We start from the raw sequence: 22,304 nt of genomic DNA on the forward strand, positions 1-22,304 counted from the left end.
TTGGGGGGTAGGACTTATATTGCAGCCATCACCAACAATCACACTAGGTCTTATTTTCAGGGAAACAGGGTATTGGCCTGGGTAAAACTACTACCCAGGAGAGCTAAATTTACGCGACACCTCTGACGAAAGGGTGGCTGTATTTGGCACAATAAAGTCTGGATACAAAATTTATATCAATTAAAGCAATTATATATATATATAAAAAAACCTTTAGGGATTTTATACTGAACTAAGCTTGCTCTTTATAGACATAGAAGTGTTTTTAATAATATGTAAATGGTTAGTAATAGTAAACATCAGGGAAGACGTGGACAAAGAAAGGGTATGTACTGTATATACAATCAAAAGAGAGATAATAGGCTCTGCGCCATAACTCCTTATTTTCCACATCAGTACATGGTTGCTGTCTCAAAATCATCGAACTCCTTTTTTTCTGTGCTCCTTCAACGTTGCTTTGACAACACAGACACCATACCCATCAGATTTAGTTTTTTTTCTGGTGACCAGGAACAAAGCTTGCAGCCATCTGATCTGAGGCGTTAAAAGCCTGCAAATTCACCTAGATCAATAGATGTTCATTTACGGATATTCACTTCCAGTTTGCGTTTATTGTTGTATGAAGATGGAAGGAGGTGGTAGGAGGTTCCTATAGGGAATCCCAATGAAACGATGGGTTTAAATTATGTTCACAAGTGACAATTTAAATTTCTCTGTGTTTTTTTGCCCCTCCCCTTCTACCCCTATATCCAGAACACCGATTAGCATAATAATCCACCAGCATAATCCCAGACACCTATCCTGTTGACGAATGGGGGATCCTTTAAGAGAAAGAGAACAGGGAGAATGATCACTGCCCATTAATGTATCATGAGAGCCTGAGCTCTTCCTGTTTTGTTCCCCTGCACATCATCACACACTTGCACACCCTCTCTACATCTCCTTCTCCCTCTCTCACATTCACACACCTCCCACCTCAATGCTCGCCAGGGCCTGATCGACTCGCTAAGAGGAAGCTTGAAAGGAAGGAAGCAACATGGGCAACACACCTTCTCAAGGCATGTCTTCCCCCCCCCCAAAAACAAATTGTGCATCCATTCTTAAGTAGCAGGTATTTCTTTACTTGTGTGTTAAGCAGATGGGAGCTGGCAGTGAAAGAGGTAGCTGATGATGCTGCAGATGCTCACCTCTGCACAGATTTGCAGAAGATGGGGATACTGAGAAGCTTGCAGGGATGCTTTTCAGCAAAATAATATGGGGAAGGTAGTATGTGTTTGCTGTTACGATGTCTTTCCCTTTACAAAGGAGACCATAGCCGAGGCAAGAATGGAAAAGCATCTGTCAGAATAAGGAACAAGAAAGGTTTCCAAGGCTCTTGGGACTTGAAAGCTCTCTGCCCTAGAAACCATATGCAGGCAACATTGTTGTATGTCAATGCAAGCTATAGAGATATGCCTGCAAGCTTGTGGCCAGAGTGTGTGTATGCTATTGTTATGCCAATATGCCTAATTAACCCAAACCATTAGGACTCCGAAGGGTAGCATAATAAGCTGTGGCCATTGACTACCGCCCAGCAGTGTGTCTTCTATATATGCTTTGTAAATGCCTAAAATGACTATTGTTATATACTCCTCATTGACACAAATTCGCTGCACTGACGCTCTTCCTTGATCACTGCATGATGAAATCACCTGCAATGTTAATGTGTTTTTTTCTAATGTGTGGTTAGATTAAGTGAATAATGGTCTGGGATCTTTCACTGTTGATATGGAGCAAATCAGCTGCATTTTTAACCCGTTTTAAGGTTTTTGAATATTCAGTGATAAAAACAAAGACGCTTTGGAGGTGTGTACAAAGGGTATTAAGATTGCCAGAGATTTTCTTGCAGAGCTGATATCCCCCCCCCCCTGGAATCAACTTCATTGTGTCTGATTTAGTCAGCTTCATGACCCATATCGGAGAGTCACCTTGAAATAGACTGCGAGCTCCTAAGACCGTTACTAATGCCTGTATTCATTATTTATGTGTAACCCTTTTTGTTATTGAAAGGAAACATATTAAAATAGACATAGGAGTATTTTTTTTAATATTACATTCACATTCATTTTAGATGTACTCCCTATGCAAAGCAGCATGGGGACCTAATCTTTGATACTGGTAAGTTTGTGTGATTCGTTCTTTAAGTTTACATAGGATCAAGGAGGGCCTCACATATAGATGTGTCTGAACCGAAAGCATCTGTGGCCCTTAGCAACCAGCACAAGCCTAGCTGGGAGTTTTCTTATTATTGAACAGTAGAAAAAGAGAAGGTTGCTGTACATAGCAGTGACATTTGCGGACATATTCAGACTTTCTTTATACACGATACCCAAAATAGGTTTCTTCTTTGGTGATTGTCAAGATGTGATATCTGACATCTGAAGGGAACAGTAAAATTCTGATTGTTTATTTCTAAGTGTATTATTTAGACTGCTGGTGTTACTCAAAAATATTCCAAACCAAATATTGCATGCAAAAATAATAATAAATGTAATAATAATAATAATATACTCCATAAACATTAGGACATTATATTTTTTTCTGAGTGAATCTAAATAGAAGTCTTACATTTGTTATAGTTGCGACTTTGTTTTATATAAGGGGACAAGTCTGGACATAGCTGAGAAACCAGCTAGAAAAATTGTCTAGAGTAGTGGTTGTCAACTTAGAAGATACGGGGGGCCTCAAATGTGGCCCCTGAAATCTCAGGGCAGAATATATTATTTATCATATGTAATGCAACAGAAGATGATCATAGACTGACAACGAGGGGTTCTTTTAGACAGACAGACTGTGGAAGCCAAGGTCCTACTGCTTGCTTCCACCCACCCGAATTGTAACAATACATCCGGACAGGGCTGTACAGATGCCGCGGCCACAATGCTTTGCTTCCCAGGACACTGCCATTTTTAAATGGAGTGCAGAGTTTGACAGGAGGCACTGTCAAACTCACTCATTGTGTTAAATAAGGCCACCCTGCAAACGCAAGCGAATCGCTGGGCTTATAGTTGCGGTGTGATCCCACAAATTAAAATAGTTGGCTGGCAATTAAAAAAAAAAAAAAAAAAACAAGAGTTCAGGAGGCAGCAAAAGCACCTCCTGAACATCTCCCAGCCTTTGCTATATTGCCCTCGGAAAAGTAATCCACTGCAGATATCTTTTCAGAGGGTGGTAAACAGTGCTGCAAGTCGGAAACAAGCCTTAGGCTTGGTTCATACTGGATGCAGCGTGGACAGCAGGACAGCAGGGGTCCTGTGCATCCTGGTTCACAGTTTCAAGTCCGATTTTCAGCCTGAATTTGGCTGAATTCAGACCTGAAATGGACCAAAAGGGACAGGGATATGCAATAAGCTGACCTCCAGCTGTTTCAAAACTACAAGTCCCATCATGCCTCTGCCTCTGGGTGTCATGCTTGTGGCTGTCAGAGTCTTGCTATGCCTCATGGGACTTGCAGTTCTGCAACAGCTGCGTATACCTGCTGTAGGGGACTGGAGACAGAGACAGTCAGATATTGGGGACATGTTGCATGAAACTTCTAAAGATTAAAAGATTACTGTTCTTAAAGCTTCCTTTTCAAATTGATGCTCTCACTACTGATTGCTGGGGACCACACCACAAGAGTCATATTTGGCTGGGGACCACACCACAAGAGTTCAGCTTTAACCACATGCCGACTGGCGCACGCAATGTACGTTGGCAGAATGGCATAAACAGGCAAATGGCCATACATGTGCGTCCCTTTAAATTTGCCGCTGTGCCATCGCGTGCGTGCTGCCAGCGGCACACACACGCGTCGGTCGGAACCTCCCTGAGTCAGATCGCGGGTACTGCGGACATGATTGCCACAGGGAAAACCACGATCGCCTCATGGGGAGGAAAAACGGGGAGATGCTAAAGTAAACAAGCATCTCCCCATTCAGCCTAGTGACAGTGTCACTGATCTCTGCTCCGTGTGACGTGCTATAGACAGCCACGCCCCCCCACAGTTAGAAACACACCTCTAGGACACACTTAACCCCTACATTGGCATCTAGTGGTTAACCCCTTCACTGCCAGTGACATTTACACAGAAATCAGTGCATTTATATAGCACTGATTGCTGTATAAAATGACAATGGTCCCAAAAATGTGTCAAAAATGTCTAATTTGTCCGCCATAATGTCGCAGTCACGATAAAAATCGCTGATCACCGCCATTACTAGTAAAAAAAAAATATTAATAAAAATGCCATAAAACTATCCCCTATTTTGTAAACGCTATACCTTTTGCACAAACCAATCAATAATCTCTTATTGTGATTTTGTTTACCAAAAATATGTAGAAGAATACGTATCAGCCGAAACTAAGGAAAAAAAATGTTTTTATATATATTTTTAGGGGATATTTGTTTTATAGAAAAATTTTAAATAATGTGTTTTTTTTTTTTCAAAATTGTCGCTCTTTTTTTGTTTATAGCGCAAAAAATGAAAACCGCAGGGGTGATCAAATACCGCCAAAAGAAAGCTCTATTTGTGGGAAAAAAAGGACGTCAATTTTGTTTGGGAGCCACGTTGCAAGACCGCGCAATTGTCAGTTAAAGCGACGGAGTGCCGAATCACAAAAAGTGGTCTGGTCTGTGGCCTGCAAAATGGTCCGAGGCTTAAGTAGTTAAAGCATATGTTCACATTTTGAAAAAAATAAAAATAAATGCACATTTTTTGCAGGTAAAAAAAGTGCATTTATTATTTTTTTCCTGTATGGAATCTGCAAAGCATTGAACCCGCAATCAGCAGATCAATGGCTGGAACATGTTCTAAAGGTGAACTTATCCTTTAACTTTGTTATCCATAAATCCCTCCTATAGGTACCTCCTTGAAACTAGCTTCACATTCTTGCTTGGTCCTGATTTTGCTGAGCTAAGGACTAAGGCCTACCAGTTGACTTTCTCCAGTCCAATGAGAGTGGCCAGTAAGAGCACTTCTAGCTTGTGTTTACACATATGTGAACACAGACATGTGATTCGCACCTGCTTTGCTGTGCTGGTCACATGCGATTCCTGTCCGAATCCACAGTTCGCACTGCGATCTGTGAACCAATCTGGTGGTGTCATTAACATTGTATTGACACCCGCAGCGGCTCGCAGAGGGCAATGTGAACTGCCTGCGGGAGAGAAGCAGTGCGGAGTAGTGTGCACCCAGGCTTATTGCACAGAAAAATTGTATTTCATCAGGAAATTCAAGAATCTATTGAAATTTTCAAATGGGGCACAAGGGAGAGGGCTTTTGGCTTCAAAGGTATTAGCGGGCACTTGAGATAAGGACTTTTATTTTTTTTGAAAGCCCAACTCCAGTCACAAATGAAGTGCATTGTGCATCAATCACCTTACGCTTCAGACTTGATTCCTGACACACCTTCCTAATTCATCCTGCAGTGTAGGGACAGATGGCCATAAATGAATTGAAATTTGTCTGGCTCAGCAGGGGCTGGTTGAATTTCGATCCATGTATAGGCAGGCTAGTTGTACACAAGTCGATCTACCGATTGAGTTCTGGACAACCAGCCTGTTGGGTTTTTCCCAAATGATCAGTTAATCATTATATTCTGACGGTGGGGAAATCTCCCTGCCAACAGAACACAATAGCACAGTGGGAGTGATTCCTCCATCCACCATGAATTTTTTTCGCTCAACCCTCTGGTTGAACAAAAAAAAGTGATTTTTGTATGGCCAGCTTAGGTCGCTGTAAGTCACTGCTTCTTCTATGAGCAAAGCTAATATCCTGGGGACCAGGTCATTTTCCCTGTATGTTATCTTCCTGGGCACTGGTCTGCTCACTGTCCCTGTGAGTTCTCCTGACTCTGGAGTCTATGAGAGAGGACCTGGCTGCTGCAAGTGTCACTTCCAATAGGACATATCTACATCATGCAGGCAGTGATGTGGACACCCAAAGAAGGACCCCAGGAAGTAAACAGAGAATTAGAGGATTATCACTTAGGCCCCTTTCACACTGAGGCGGTTTTCAGGCGCTACAGCGTTAAAAATACCGCCTGAAAAAAAAACAGCCCCTTTCACTCCAGTGTGAAAGCCGGAGGGCTTTCACACTGGAGCTGTGTGCTAGCAGGATGGTGAAAAAAGTTCTGCTAGCCAGTGGCGTACTAACTAGGGGGCGGGGGGTGCGGTCTGCCCCAGGTGCCACACATTGGGGGGGAGGGGTGTCAGGCGGCTCCCCTGTATGAAACAGTGAGAGTGGGACAGGCTTGGTAGTGCAGTCGATGTGACATGCTGAGCAGGGAGAGGCAGACTGACCCATTGTCACAATGCTCTCACTCTGTTAAATTCTAACAGCCCAGTGAGTGAGTACAACTCGCCTCGCCCCCCCCCCCCCCCCCCCTCCACAGAGATGGAAGAGTCTGCATTAGCTCTGCCCCCTCTCTCCCCTGCGTGTCCCATCCATGCTCCCTGCAGCCCGTGTGCTGAGCTGTGCTGGGTCTGAAAGGAATGTGGGGGCGGGGACATTTAAACAGTGTGAGGAAGAACATCCAAGTAAGTTATCAGCACTGTCCCTGTGCCCAGACTCTGCCCTCTCTCTCCCAAATCTCATCCACTCCCCCTCTTTAATCTGTTGTCCTCCAGAGTCTTTCCATCATGTTCCCCATCATATTCCCATCATGTTCCTTTACCAGGGTTTACACTAGTGTGTTCATAGACATTGCATGTGATTCGCACCGAATTGCTGTGCAAATCACATGCAATGTCTGTGCGATGCAAATTCAGCCATACAAACTGTACGGCTGAAATCGCATTTGCACCAAAATGGTGAGGGACCCTTTTTTTGGTCTGCACTGGAATTGGATTGGATGGGTGTTCACACCTATGCAATCTGATTCCTGCACCATTTCACAGTTCTCACTGCGATTTGCAAACCGATCTGGGGATGTCATTAATTTTACATTGACACCCGTAGCAGCTTGCAAAGGGCAGCGTGAACAGCCAACAAGCAACATGCAATGCAGGCATCTGCACTGGAATCTCGCCGATTCCTGCATGGCATATATGTGAACCAGGACTCAAGTGGGTTCACACTGATGCGCTGTGGTTCAGTTGCCTCAATTTTCACTACAGTCCCACAGACTTCTATTAGGTTACACATTTTTGCACCATTTTCTGAAAGTGCACCGAATGTCCTCTATACTGAATCTTTCAGAAAACACAGTAAAATTACACAAGCTAATAGACGTCTGTGGGACTGCAGCTAAAAATGAGGATTATATGCAGAAAAGCTGCATATACCCCAGCACTGTGACAAACTCCAGGACACCAGTGTGAACCCAAAGGCTTCAGGGTGCTGTGTAATGTAAAGGGGTCCTGAAGTGCAGGGGGTTGTGTAATGTAAAGGGGTCCAGGAGGTGCAGAGGGTTTTGTAATGTAAAGGTGTCCTGAGGTGCAGGGTGTCGTGTAATGTAAAGGGGCCCTGAGGTTCAGGGGGTTGTGTAATGTAAATGGGTCCAGAGGTGCAGGGTGCTGTGATGTAAAGGTGTCCTGAGGTGCACAGTGTTGTGTAATGTAAAGGAATCCAGAGGTGCAGGGGGCTGTGTAATGTAAAGGGGTCCACAGGTGCAGGGGGTTGTGTAATGTAAAGGGGTCCAGAGGTGCAGGGTGCTGTGTAATGTAAAGGGGCCCTGAGGTTCAGGGGGTTGTGTAATGTAAAGGGGTCCACAGGTGCAGGGTGCTGTGTAATGTAAAGGGGTCCAGGAGGTGCAGAGGGTTTTGTAATGTAAAGGTGTCCTGAGGTGCAGGGTCTTGTGTAATGTAAAGGGGTCTAGAGGTGCAGGGTGCTGTGTAATGTAAAGGGGCCCTGAGGTTCAGGGGGTTGTGTAATGTAAAGGGGTCTAGAGGTACAGGGGGTTGTGTAATGTAAAGGGGTCTAGAGGGGCTGGGGGTTGTGTAATGTAAAGGGGTCCAGAGGTTCACCGGTTCTGTAATGTAAAGGAGTCCAGAGGTGTGTAATTTAAAGGGATCCAGTTGTGGAGAGGGGGTCACAAAGTAGTGACAAAGAGATATTGGGGGATGCAGAGGTATGCAGGGGACACAGTGCGGTGTTTTTACATTTTAAAGTGAGGGGGGGTGCCAGATATAGGAGTCGCCCCGGGTGCCGAATGCTCTAGGTACGCCCTGGTGTATTCACTGCTCCTAAACCGCTCCTATCCATTGAAATCAATGGGGCAGCGCGGCTATACCACCGGCAAAGCGGTTCTAACCCTTTTTCAGCCGCTAGCGGGGGTTAAAACCAACGATGGTAAAGTGGCGCTAAACAACGCCAGCACCGCCCCAGTGTGAAAGGGGCCTAAGGATGAGCTCAGGCATGTTTGCAAACCGCACGTGCAGAGCCTGCCAGGAAGTCAGCACTGCACAGTGCTAATCACAAGCAGTGAGATATTGTCCAAATGCATGGCTGCAGAGATGGGGAAATGTCTCACTGCTTGTGATTAGATGGTGTGAAGCCCTAAAGCCCATTCATACTGAATGCAGGTTTGAAATCGTGCTACTTCAGCGCAATTCACAGCCGCAGGACAGTACGATTGCATGCACAGATGTCAATGCAAGTCGCACATGAAATTGCCAAATCGGTGCAAGTCAGAGTACTGATTTGACCAGTTTCATAGGCTGAAATAGGGTGTAACTTGTCATGCGATTTGGAACTGTCAAATCACATGGCAAGTCGCAGCGATGTGAACAGAGCTATTGGGCTTCTTTTGCTGTTCATTTGAGATGTAAAAAATAAGGTTGATTAAAGAAATTAATGTTGTACAGAAAGATATACAGTACTTCCAAGAAACCAAAAACATATCTTAACCACTTCAGCTCCGGAAGGATTACCCCCTTAATGACCAGGCCATTTTTTGCGATACAGCACTGCGTTACTTTAACTGACAATTGCGTGCTCGTGCGACGCTGTACTCAAACAAAATGTATTTCCTTTTTTCCCACAAATAGAACTTTCTTTTGGTGGCATTTGATCACCTCTGCGGTTTTTATTTTTTGCACTATAAACAAAAAAAGAGTGACAATTTTGAAGAAAAACAATATATTTTACTTTCTGCTATAAAACATATTTAAAAAAAATATGTAAATTGAATTTCTTCATCAGCTTAGGCCAAATTGTATTCTGCTGTTGTTTTTGGTAAAAAATAAAATCCCAATTAGTGTATATTGATCGCAAGAGTTTTGACGTCTACAAACTATGGGATAGATTTAGGGACTCTTTTTAGTAATGGTGGCGATCAGTGATTTTCAGTGGGGCTGCGACATTGCGGTTGACAAATTGAACACTAAGTGACACTTTTTGGCGGACCAGTGATACCAATACAGTGAACAGTGCTAAAAAAATGCGCTCCCTGGTGTGTTTACTAACTGTTTGGGGGATACTGACACTGGACAAAGAGAGAGTTCTGTGTTCCTGATTACTAGGAATCACAGATCTCTCTCTTTGTCTGTGACAGAAAGGCGGTCTGCCTTATTTACAGGCAGACCACCGTTCTGTCATTCCTGAGAACGATCGCGGGTGGCCAGCGGCCGTTGCAACCGCTAGCTTCTGCTGAGTCCAATCACAGCAGAAACAGGTCACCAGCGGCACGCGCCCCAGACCAGGGAGTGCGGACAACAAACAGGAACGTTGTTTCGCGCAGCCAGGCCACCCTGCTACAGTATATGTGTGGTAGGCAGTCCAGAACTGGTTAAATATACATTATAAATGTATAATGAAAACTATACATTTTGGACAATGTTGTAATCAAAAAGTAAATCTACCAGTGGTAAAACTTCTTTAGCTATGACTCTTAAAAGAAAAAAAAACTCTTGCTCACACGTGTGGCCAAGGGGCAGTAAAATCAGCTGGCTGAGTCACGGTTTTACCACCCCTTGACTGACTGCATGAACACTAACATACACCTGTTTACTGCTGTACATACTGTATGCCACAGCCACGATGCTGAGTTTCGTGCCGAAAATTGAAACAGCATGTCACCAAACACAACTGGTGCAGCTCTGTGGGCCGCCCCACAACCACATGCAATGCGGGGACACAGTAGTATGGCAATTACAGGGTTAAACGAGGCTGTGGGGATGTGACATGTTGCCTCACCGCCACCCGTCCAACACCTCTGAAAAGTGATCATAGCATGGATCGCTTTTCAGAGGAGTTGCAGTCACTGCCAAACTTGTGAACAAGCCCTTAAATCCCAACCCAACTATCATTAATAGTTCATTTACAGGTCACATCGAACGACTTACATTCTGTTCACTGCTTGGTAGCTGTGTAACTCTCTTTAAATGTATCACCTCACTTTCCAGTTGGATGACGCTAGGCACAAGTACAGTAGTCATGGCCACACCTACTGTAGTCCTTTTGCCTGCAGGAGATGGTATGACAATGGTCTGTTTGTTAATAATGGGCATTTCTAGCAGCAATGAGAAATTGACAAAAATGAAAGTTTCAAGTCTGCAGAACACAGCCAGCTTCAATGGAACAGTTCATTTCACAGTTCAGATACAGGTTGCAATATTAAAAATATGAATAAATAAAATAATAAAAAAAAAGGAACATATTTTTGTCCCAGATTTTTGTACTTTTGTTGACCTATAACTCAGCAGTGTAGCAGTCTTGGACTTTTGCCATGCCATGCGTGCCTAAAAATACTTCATCCAAATACTTTGGATGTGTCTGGTATGCCCTGCCCACCCTCCTCCCTCACAGCTCCATGACTACATTTACCTATCAAATGCTGGCTGTCATTTTATTTATTATCAGAAAAGCAGATCATGCTGCTTCCATGTAAATTGACTAGCAAAACAGCATCTGCAGTTTCAAGAAGACAAATGCTGCGTACACAGACAATCCGGCGGACCAGAGTCCGTCAGACAATTCGATCGTGTGTGGGCTCCAGCTGACTTTTTCTTCCCAAAAGTCCGGCAGACCTAGAAATAAGACTGAATTCAAATTTGTCCGCCGGACTCGGCTTTTAGTGGACAATCCGTTTGTCTGTGTGCTAGTCCGACGGACAAAAACCAAGGCAGCTATTGGCTACTGGCTATGAACTTCTTTATTCTACGTCATCACGTTCGAATCGGTCTGATATTTGGAGTGATCGTGTGTGGCCAAGTCCATTCGTTTGAAAGTCCGGCGGACCTAAGCTGCAAAGTCCTTCGGATTGTCCGCTGGACCGTCAAAGTCTGGTCATGTGTACACGGCAAAAGAGTTCATATCAATGGGCGTTCTAGTTAAACATTGGGTTTTACTATTCCAATGCATGCAACTGAGAAGGCTGCATTTAACCTGCTTTGCCTGTAGTTCAAACATGTTGTAAAGGCATAATTATTATTTTTCTTAAATAATAAAGATGTTATACCTACCAGCCCTGATCCTCCTCTTGTGGGGTCCTCAGCAAGCTCTGTCTACTCCTCCCCTTCCCTGAGTGCCCTCATAGCAAGCCACTTCCAAGCCGGGGTGTGTGCATCCACAAACACACACAGCCCGTCTCCTCCGTCCTAACCCCTGCTCCCTCCTTACAAGATTTTATTGACTGCTGCTGCCTCTGTGTCCTGTGTGGAGAGGAAGAGAGAGTAGCACTGCAGCAGATAGGCATAGCGATGAATCAAAAGAGGAGCTGGTTTCCCTGGGGGCACTTGTGCGGGTGTGCTCCCGAGTCCTGCTGCTTCATACATTGACACAAACAGCAAGACTCAGCCCTGTCCTCCACTCCCGTGTCACTGGATTTGATTTACAGCAGTGGGAGCCAATGGCTCCTGCTGCTATCAATCTGTCTAATGAGATGAGAGCCAGTGGCTGGAGCCGATGGGCTTGTGCACAATGGTGGAACAAATGGGCTCAAGTAAGAAAAAGGGGGGGTCCTGCAGCAAAGAAGGTTTGTCACCTTAATGCATTAATGTGGATGTAAACCCGCACATAGTTACATAGTTAGTAAGGTTGAATAAAGACACTAGTTCAACCTGAGTGAGTGTCTACAATTGTCCCTATCCCTTGCACACTCACATCAGTCCCTACACTCAAGGAGCCCACAATCCAAGGTCCCCATTCATATACTAGGGCTGATTTTGGACAGAAGCCAATGAACCTACCAACATGTCTTTGGAGTGTGGGAGGAAACCCACACAGGCACAGAAGAACATGCAAACTCCAGGCAGGTAGCGTCATGGTGGGGATTTGAACCAGCAACCCTTTTTACTGCTAGGTGAGAGTGCTAACCACTATACCACTGTGTTGCCCTAGTGAAGTGAATAGCCTCAGATCATACACAGAGATGAAACAAATCTCCCTACATAAGTTTTAGATGTATATCTGCTGTCCTCAGCTTTATAGAAAGTGCATTTCCTTTTAGATTTTTCACTTCCTCATTCCCCTGTAGGTATGGATTTTTGCTAGACACTGTGAGACAGCTGATTGGAGGAAAGGCACACACCCCTCCCCACACAGGCAGGGGTTGCCTATGAATAGTTTAGCAGTGTGCTAATCTATTTATAGCAACCTCCCCCAACACACACTTCAGGCACCTGTCTTGGAGAATATGTGAGGCATTATCATGCTGATAACAGAGCTACAGAGCAAGAGACAGCTAAGGGACAGAGTGCTTTTTAGAGAGATAAGAAAACACTACAGCTATATGTGCCCAGCTCAAATTTCATGAATCGGGTTTACATCCACTTTCTGACCTGCATTTAAAATTCCTTCCAAATGCACCTCAAATGCAGAAAAAACAAGGCCCATCAATATGAGCCCTTACAATGTAGCAATGTTATTTTACTACATTCTAAATACTCTGGCTCATTCCTAGCAGATCAAATGAGTCACCATTGTTGTCAGGTAAAGTAACCTTGCAAGTTAAAATGGAAGTAAACCCTTCCAAACAACTTTGACCTACAGGTAAGCCTAGATTAAGGCTTACCTGTAGGTCCAAGTAATATCTCCTAAACCTATATGGTTTAGGAGATATTTGCCCGAAAATGGGCACCGCTGTCTACGGCGCATGCGCCGTAGACAGCGGCGCGCAGGCGCACTAAATGCGGCAAGTCCAAGAATGGATTTGCCTAATTTGTCGACTCCCGTGCGCATGCGCGGGAGTGACGTCATCGCGGCTCCGCCGAATGGCAGCGTCGGAGCTCCGAGACGCGACTCCCGTGCGCATGCGCGGGAGTGACGTCATCGCGGCTTCTCCGCTGTCATTCGTCAGAGCTGCGAGAGACGCCACAACCAAGATGGATGCGGCGGACTACAGGTGACAGCGGCGACTTCGCTGGCTCCTGTGTCAGGTAAGTGACACATAATGAGCTACTATGCGATGCATAGTAGTCCATTATGCTTTACCTTTGCAGGGAAAAAAAGAGGAAGTAAACCCATCAGGGTTTACTTCCTCTTTAAAGCTAAATAAATAAACTGTGTTCCAATTTAACTCCATATTATAATCAGCCCTGTTGATCTTGCCAGAAATTATGAGCTGTCCTGTGTCCTTTATAAAAAAAGAGGCTATTTAACCCTCCCCATTCTGATTCTAAGATGGCCATACACCGACTGACATTGGTCCGGTTCAGCAATGATCTGCTGAATTTTGATCATTGAGTGACAGTCCCCATTTGATGGAAAATAAATGTTTTATGGACTTCTGTTAAAGGGACATGTTAGCAGGGATGAATCTAGCCTGTCTAATGTGGGGGTGCAGTAAAAAAATGGCAGGGGGCAGAGAATGAGTGGTCAGTAGAGCAGTGTACAGGGGGTTAGAAGGGCAGAGGTTAGGGTCAACAGTTTGTAGGGCAATGTATACAGGCCATTAGTTTGTAGGGCAGTGTACAGGGGTTAGCAGGGCAGAGGACAGGGGTCAGTAGGACAGACAACAGGAGTCAATGCTGGCAGGGCAGAGGACAGAGGTCACTTTTGAAAAGGCAAAAGACAGGGGTCACTGCTTACAGGGCACACAGCAGAGCTCCTTCTCCCATCCCTGCACTGTACACAGCCTGGGCACAGGCAGCAGCTCTCCTCGCTCCAATACAAAGCATAGCTGAGATCAGTATAGTGTCAGACTAAAGCTGGCCATACACCATACAATTTTCTTATTCAGTTTTCTTAAGATTTACCTTCAACTATGTAATGCAAGGGCCTGCCTGATTGCATAAAAATTGAAACTGTTTAGGTTTGATCTCCTAATATATGGTTTTGGTAAATCTAAAGGAAATGTTGTACAAGAAAATTGTATAATGTATGGCGAGCCCAAGGCAGCAAAGTAGCAGATTAGGACAGTACAGTGTCAGACTTGATCAATTTTGCTACAGCAGGGGAGAAAATTCCTTCCTGACCCCCCCGAGATCTGATTTTTCCTCTTCAACTTTACCTACAAATGTCAGTACCCAGTTATATTATGTACATTTAGGAAAGATTCCAGGTCTTTTTTAACTACTTCAGCCCCCTTCCTGACCAGAGCACTTTTTGCGATTCGGCACTGCGTCGCTTTAACTGACAATTGCGCGGTCATGCGACGTGGCTCCCAAACAAAATTGACATCCTTTTTTTCCAACAAATAGAGCTTTCTTTTGGTGGTATTTGATCATCTCTGCGATTTTTATTTTTGCGCTATAAACAAAAAAAGAGTGACAATTTTGAAAAAAACGCATTATTTTTTACTTTTTGCTATAATAAGTATCCCCCAAAAAATATATAAAAAACATTTTTTTCCTCAGTTTAGGCCGATACGTATTCTTCTACTTTTTTTTAAACAAACATATGTGTAGCGCTTAAGCACATAATAAAGTGTGCCAAAATGAATAAAGACAACAATAATGTACAGTGTACAGTATAGAGTCCAGTGGCCAGTGCAAAACTGGTTGATATAAATCTTTCTGAAAATCTCGAATGTAGATGAGGATTAGCAATAATGTCCCAGACAAAATAACTGGAAAAGGATGTACTGCTGTCTATAAAATAGGGGATAGTTTTATGGCTTTTTTTATTAATATTTCTTTTTTTTACTAGTAATGGCGGCAATCAGTGATTTTTATTGTGACATTATTGCGGCATTATTGCAGACACATCGGACAATTTTGACACATTTTTGGAACCATTGGCATTAATACAGCCATCAATGCTATAAAATTGCATTGATTACTGTAAAAATGTCACTGGCAGTGAAGGGGTTAACCACTAGGGGGTGGAGAGGGGTTAAGTGTGTTCTGGGGGAGTGTTTCTAACTGTAGGGGGATGGGCTAGCAGTGACATTACACTGATCGCCGCTCCCGATGACAGGGAGCAGACGATCAGTGTCCTGTCACTAGGCAGAACGGGGAGATGCCGATGTAAACAGCATCTCCCCGTTCTGCCTAGTGACAGGACACTGATCGTCTGCTCCCTGTCATCGGGAGCGGCGATCAGTGTAATGTCACTGCTGTTTTTCAGCTCCGTGACAGGATCGCGGGTATCCCAGAAGCGATTAAGTCCGTGGGTCCCACGGCTGCCGGCAGCACGTACGGCGGTAATATAAAAGTAACGTACGGGTATGTTACTTTGCCCAGCCGTGCCATTCTGCCGACGTATATATGCTGACAGCGGTCGGCAAGTAGTTAAAGCAATCTACTGGGCAGGCCAGAACCACCTCTGGATGAAGTCATTTTCACAGCTCTTATTGTGAATAAACCTTTCCGTATTTGGAGATAAAAACCTTTTTTCCTCTAGACGTAAAGAGTGCCCCCTTATCCTCTGTGATGACCTTAAAGTAAATAATTCAACACCAAGTTCACTATATGCACCACTTATGTATGTGTACATGTGTACATGTTGATCATATCCCCCCTTAATCTCCTCTTTTCAAGAGTGAAAAAAATCAGTTCCTCTAATCTTTCCTCATAGCTGAGCTCCTCCATGCCTCTTATCAGTTTGGTTGCCCTTCTCTGCACTTTCTCCAGTTCCCCGATATCCTTTTGAGAACTGGTGCACAAAACTGCATATTCCAGATGAGGTCTTACCAATGATTTGTACAGAGGCAAAATGATATCTCTCTCTCTGGAGTCCATACCTCTCTTAATACAAGAAAGGACTTTGCTCCCTTTGGAAACTGCAGCTTGGCATTGTATGCTATTATTGAGCTCCCAGCTTCTCCACTATGGATCCCCCCAGTTGTACTCCCCCTAGTATGTATGATGCATATTCTTAGCCCTCAAGGGCATAACTTTACATTTATCAACATCAAACCTCATTTGCCACTTAGTTGCCCAATTAGACAGAGCATTGAGGTTGGCTTGTAAATTAGTGACATCCTGTAAGGACGTTATTCCACTGCATAGCTTGGTGTCATCTGCAAAGACAGAAATATTACCTTTATCTGCAAAGACAGAAATGGTACCTTTATTCCCATAACCTATATTTATAAAGATATTAAAAAGTAAGGGTCCCAACACTGATAACCTTAGACCATTCAGAGTAAGAATCATTAACCACTCACTACTCTCTGAATTCAGTTTTTTTAGCCAGTTTTCTATCCATTTACAAATTGATCTGCCTATAGACTTTACCTTACACATTGTTATGTGTGGGGAACTGTATCGAGCGCTTTTGCAAAATCCAAGTATACCACGTCCATAGCCACCCCTCTGTCCAAGGTTTTACTTACCACCTCATAAAAAGAAATCAGGTTTGTTTGACAACTTCTGTCTTTTATGAATCCATGCTGTCTTTTGCTTAAAGTGGATTTCCACCCAAAAGTGGAACTTCCGCTCATTTTCCTGCTCCCCCCCTCCGGCGCCACATTCCGTACCTTTAGTGGGGGATGGGTGAGTGGATACCTGTCTTTCACAGATATCCTGATACCACTTTCCGGGAATTTGGGCTGTGGGCTTTGATGTCATCGCTGGGGCTGCCAACTTCGCTGGACTCCAGGACAGGTAAGTGTCCTATTATTAAAGACTAGCAGGTGCAGTATGTGTAGCTGCTGGCTTTTAATTTTTGTAGCGGAGGGCGGACCTCCATTTTAAAATATTTTTTTTCCAGCAAGAACTCGTCTATGTGGTCTTTTATTAAACTTTCCAGTATCTTCCCCATTATAGAAGTTAAAGGGATTGTAAAGTGAAATTTTTTTTTTTTTTTAAATAACAAACATGTTATACTTACCTCCACTGTGCAGCTCGTTTTGCACAGAGTGGCCCCGAACCTGCTCTTCTGAGGTCCCTCGGTGGCTGTCTCTGCTTCCTCCCGCAGGTGCTTCTCACGTTCATGCGAGCTTCCTCGCATGGTAAGAAGCATCTGCGGGCGCGCTCCCCTGATGCAGCCGGCGGCTATAGCCGCTCGCTGTATCACACGGCCCGCCCCCGGGGATGAGCGCGGGACTTTCGAGGGGTGAGGTAAGTAAAACGGGGGGGGGCTGGGGGCGCAGGCACTGTCAGATGTTTTTTCACCTTAATGCATAGAATGCATTAAGTTGAAAATACATTTACCTTTACAACCCCTTTAAACTAACAGGTCTATAGTTACTTGGTAAAGACTTTGATCCCTTTTTAAATATGGGCACCACATTGGTCCTGTGTAGGGATGAGCTCAGGTGTGTTCCCATGGTCCACATGCAGAGCCCACCAGAAAGTCGGTGCAGCTCTGCACTAATCACAGGCAGTGAGACATTGCCCGATCTCTGCAGCCGCACATCGGGGCAATATCTCACTACCTGTGATTAGCGCAGCGCTGCGCCGACTTCCTGGCGGGGCTTTGCACGTGGCGTATGCAAACACGCCTGAGCTCATCCTTAGTCCGGTGCCAATCCAGTGGTACCATTCCAGTCATTAACGAGTCCCTAAAACTTTGAAACAATGGCTTTGAAATGACAGAGCTCAATTCTTTTAGGATCTGTGGGTGGATGCCATCTGGTCCAGGAGCTTTATCCACCTTTATTCCGTGTAAATATTTCTGGACCGTATCACTTTTGAGCCATTGTGGATCATTTGGGGCTGTGTCACTACCACCCCCATTATGGACATGAGCTCCCCCATGCTCCTTTGTATACACAGGGCTGAAGAAAGTATTTAGTAAATTTGCCTTCTCTTTGTCCCCAGTCACCCACTCTAGATTACATGGTAAAGGGCCTACATGCTCAGACCTGACCTTTTTACTATTAATATATTTTAAGATTTTTTTGGGGTTTGTCCTACTATCTTTTGCAATCTTCCGTTCGTTTTCAATTTGTGCATCCTTGATTCCTCGGTATATGTTGTATTATCAACCACCATATCGCGGAACGCGTCAAGGCAATTTTTATTGTTATGTTTTGGGCATTCTTCAATAAAATATTTGTTATCATTTCTGCTCATGGGCTCCATCTGTGTGCATGTGTTACTTATTGACAGCTAGGCAGCTGCTGAGTCATAGAAGGAAGAAGAGCCCGGTTACAGAACCAATTCCCCTAGCGGCAGCAGTGTCTGGATATATTATCTTCGTGAACTTTGTTTTCCTAATCTTCTGACGTTTCAGCTTGGCAAAGCTTGGAGTTGGAGGAATTGGGAAGGAGTGGATACTTACTGTGTCCCCGAGTGGCAGCAGTTTCTTTATGTATACAGCTTTGATTTGCCCAGCCTTGTGACAGGTCTATACTATCCACTTCAGCTCCGGACGGTTTACCCCCCTTCATGACCAGGCCGTTTTTTGCAATATGGCACTGCATTGCTTCAACTGACAATTGCGCGGTCGTGCAACGCTGTACCTAAACAAAATGTTTGAAAGAAAAATACTAAAGAGCAAATATGGATCCTCAGTGGAATGTGCCTAAATGAAAACAGCTGCAAACACTTGAACGTGGTCAGTCACCAGAAAGAATATATACTAAACAATAGTGATGCGCTATAATCAATAGTCCACCCAAAACCTAAAGTGCAATATGCTAAGTACAACACAGTGACCGTTGGGGGAAAAGACCACCAAACCCACTCCCCACTCACCCCACCACTATAACTATAAGTGGTTCCAAACAATATACCACTACCTACAGTGGCAAAAATAAAACTAAATAAATAACCAATAAATAGTTATGAAACAGACATGTATTAAAGTGCAAAGGGCTAAATGTGCTGATTATTAAAGTGAAAGGGGAAACAAATATCCCAAACACCCCTGACACTACAACACACAATGGTACTAAATGAATAGTACATCAAACATAAGTGTACAATGTGTCCAGTGGAAATGCCATAGGTCAATGTGTGAATCGCTGTGAAACAGGTAATTGAGAAGCTAATTAAAAAATTGGGGCTAATAAAAAAATCGAGGTAGAATGACTAATCATAAATTATGTGCAAACCATGCAATACAGTGATAATAGGGCAAAGTCACCAATAAAACCCTAAAATATACAATTCAGTGTAAAAAAGCAGGCACTCCCGAGCGTGTAAGCCCTTGTACACACGGTCGGAGATTCCGACAACCAAATCCATCAGAGTAATTCCGACGGATTAATTCCAGAAGAGGTCCGGAAGTGATGTTGCATACACACGGTCGGACTAAGTTGTCGGAAAATCCGATGGTACATAACGTGATGGCGTTATTTCGTTACGACGGGACTATGTTCAGGCTAGTAGCCAATAGCTTTGGTCTAGGAATTTGATCTGAGCATGCGTGGCACTTTGTCCGTCAGGGTAGGCTACACATGATCGGAGTATGTCCGATCGGAGCATTTTGTCGGAAAATTTTACCGGCAAGTTGGAAAAGTTGGTCCGTTGGATATTCCGATGGAAACAGTCCGATGCAGACCACACACAGTCGGAATATCCGACAAAACGGTCCGATAGGACACATTCCGTCGGAATCTCCGACCGTGTGTACAAGGGCTTAGACTTTCAGCATGTTATATTAGTTTTTGCCGAGCATACAATCTTCACCCTTATGTGTTGTCCAGGTGGAGTACTCAAACAGGTTGTTACTGCTGCTAAGCTCGTGGATGGATAAGTGCTTGTAAGGAACATGGAATTGAATATATTGAACAATGCTCCTATAATAAAAAGCTAGGATTCTGAATTGTATCCACTCACATGTTTTGAATAGAAGTAGCACTTTTCAAAAAAAGATAGTCAGACACCTCCGCTAGTCCATGCAGCATATCATCTGCTAGTGCTCCAATGGGTCTGTCAAGGCTCTGCCTTCCTACGTGTTGCATCACCGTCACGTGACTTTTTCAAGGGTAGCGCATCACTATTGTTTAGTATGTAAACAAAATGTATGTCCTTTTTTTCCCACAAATAAAGCTTTATTTTGGTGGTATTTGATCACCTCTGCGGTTTTTATTTTTTGCTCTATAAATAAAAAAAAGACTGACAATTTTGAGGAAAAACCTCAATATTTTTTACTTTCGGCTATAAAATATATTCAATAAAAAAAATGTAAAAAAATCGAATCTCTTAATCAGTTCAGGCCAATATGTATTCTGCTACATATTTTTGGTAAAAAAAATCTCAATAAGCAATTTTTATTTGTTTGCGTAAAAGTTATAGTGTCTGCAAACTATGGATTTGTTTTCTTTTATAATTTTTTTTTACTAGTAACGGTGACACTCAGTGACTTATAGCAGGACTGCGATATTACAGGGGACAGTCAGGACTTGACTGACACTTTAGACACTTTTTGGCGATCAGTGACACAGATACAGTGATCAGTGTTAATAATATGCACTGTCACTGTACTAATGACACTGGCAGGGTAGGGGTTAACATCAGGGGCGATCAAAGGGTTAACAGTGTGCTTGACATGTGCTTTACTGGTGTGGGGGTTGCTTGTATGAGAAGAAGGCATGGATCGGTGCCTCTGCTTAGCAGAAACACAGGATCCATGTCTTCTGCAGTGCCAGAACGGCGATCTGCCTTGTTTACATAGACAGATCCCCATTCTGTGAGTGTACTGAAACATTGGCAGTTGTCGGCGGACATAGAGTCCACTGTACCTGCCAATCAGCTCCTGGTATGTATAATCACATTGGGAGCTGGCCACCAGCACCCAAAATCCAGAAGTGCAGGATCACATACTAGGTAAGTGATCCTGCGCAGGAGAGCCGCCTTGCCACTGTATATCTAAAGTATACATCAACAAGTGGTTAAAGTCTTGTGGCACAAGCATCATGAAACCAGTATATACAGTAAGTAGTACAACTGTACTGGCAGACTGGCAGAGCACATTGTACCTTTCTTATAGAAAAAAGAGCGCTGTAAATACTGCTTTTGAGCTGACTGCAGGCCGGTCACATGACACACGGCTGCTGTACAGCTCCGATGGAAGCATACTGCAGGAGGGGCCATGATCTCCCTCTGACGTCAGTCGGATACAAAGACATGAGCTGACCTGCAGGAAGGAGGGGGATGAGAGGGGAGACAGGAGAGCAGAGAGGACAGCAGCGTATGACAGAGGGCCGCAATTAGACCCCGGTGATCAGGGTGGAGCTGCCCTGATTTTCGTGGTCTATTTAGAGAGGGGATACAGGAAGTGCCAGATTCAGGGAGTGGTTTACAGTTTAGAGGGGGGCAGATTACATAGCACAGACACTGTGCTGTTTAATCTGCTTTAAGGTACCATAAAATCTATTCTTTTTATTAAAAAACGCTTTAAGTATATGGGGTACATTCAATAAACCGTATGTGCTATTTTTAAGTTCTTTTACTTAAAAATAATTTTCTTATCAAAACATGAAGTTCATATACATACAGTAAATTTTTATTTTTTTCGCATTACATGTAACTTGTTAAGAATCTTTATTTCTCATGAAACATTATTTTACTTCCACCGCACATTTTTCCATAGACTGCTGAATAAACTCATCCTAGAACTTCCTGATTAACACCTTTCAGAAGTGAGCAATATTTTATTGAATGAAAGACCATGATATAATTTATCAAACTGACTATTAGGTTAGGTTCGCACTGCTGCAATCTGATTTTGATCGGACTTTTATGCCGCTGACTTTTATTCCGCCAACAAAATTCCAATGAGAGCTTTTTGTCAGAAAATGCGACCGTGTGTATGGTCCATCGGTCTTTTGCTGGTGGAATTTCAGCCAGCAAAAGATTGAGAGCATGTTCTCTATTTTTTGGTCAGGAAAATGGTTTTGCACAGTGCAGCTCTGATCCTTTTCTTCTAGGGGCCCCCACCAGGGATTCTGGCATAGGCTTGTTATAGGGGTACTGGTGCATCTTCGCTCCCAAGCCTTGCGCTATGCATCCATAAGACACATAGAGCCTCGACTCAGCCCCACCCCTGCTCTCTTCTCATTGGTTC

At 43.8% G+C, this 22,304-nt stretch overlaps 1 protein-coding gene across 10 annotated transcripts in view; it reads left to right on the forward strand.

Annotated features, from left to right (window-relative positions):
- Window positions 1–761: 761 nt before the first annotated feature.
- SRCIN1 (SRC kinase signaling inhibitor 1) overlaps window positions 762–22,304 on the forward strand; it is a 942,827-nt gene continuing 921,284 nt past the window's right edge. For 3 of the 10 annotated variants that reach the window (XM_077459382.1, XM_077459389.1, XM_077459385.1), the window contains exon 1: window positions 762–1,058. In XM_077459382.1, the coding sequence (XP_077315508.1) occupies window positions 1,037–1,058 (22 nt within the window). In that variant the 5' untranslated portion in view covers window positions 762–1,036. The remainder of the gene's footprint in view (window positions 1,059–22,304) is intronic. The other 7 variants (XM_077459386.1, XM_077459383.1, XM_077459388.1 and 4 more) reach the window with 5 other exon arrangements.

The sequence above is a fragment of the Lithobates pipiens genome, unplaced genomic scaffold (assembly GCF_037356315.1).
Source record: "Lithobates pipiens isolate NorthernLeopardFrog02 unplaced genomic scaffold, aLitPip1_a1.2 Scaffold_28, whole genome shotgun sequence".
NCBI lineage: Eukaryota > Metazoa > Chordata > Amphibia > Anura > Ranidae > Lithobates > Lithobates pipiens.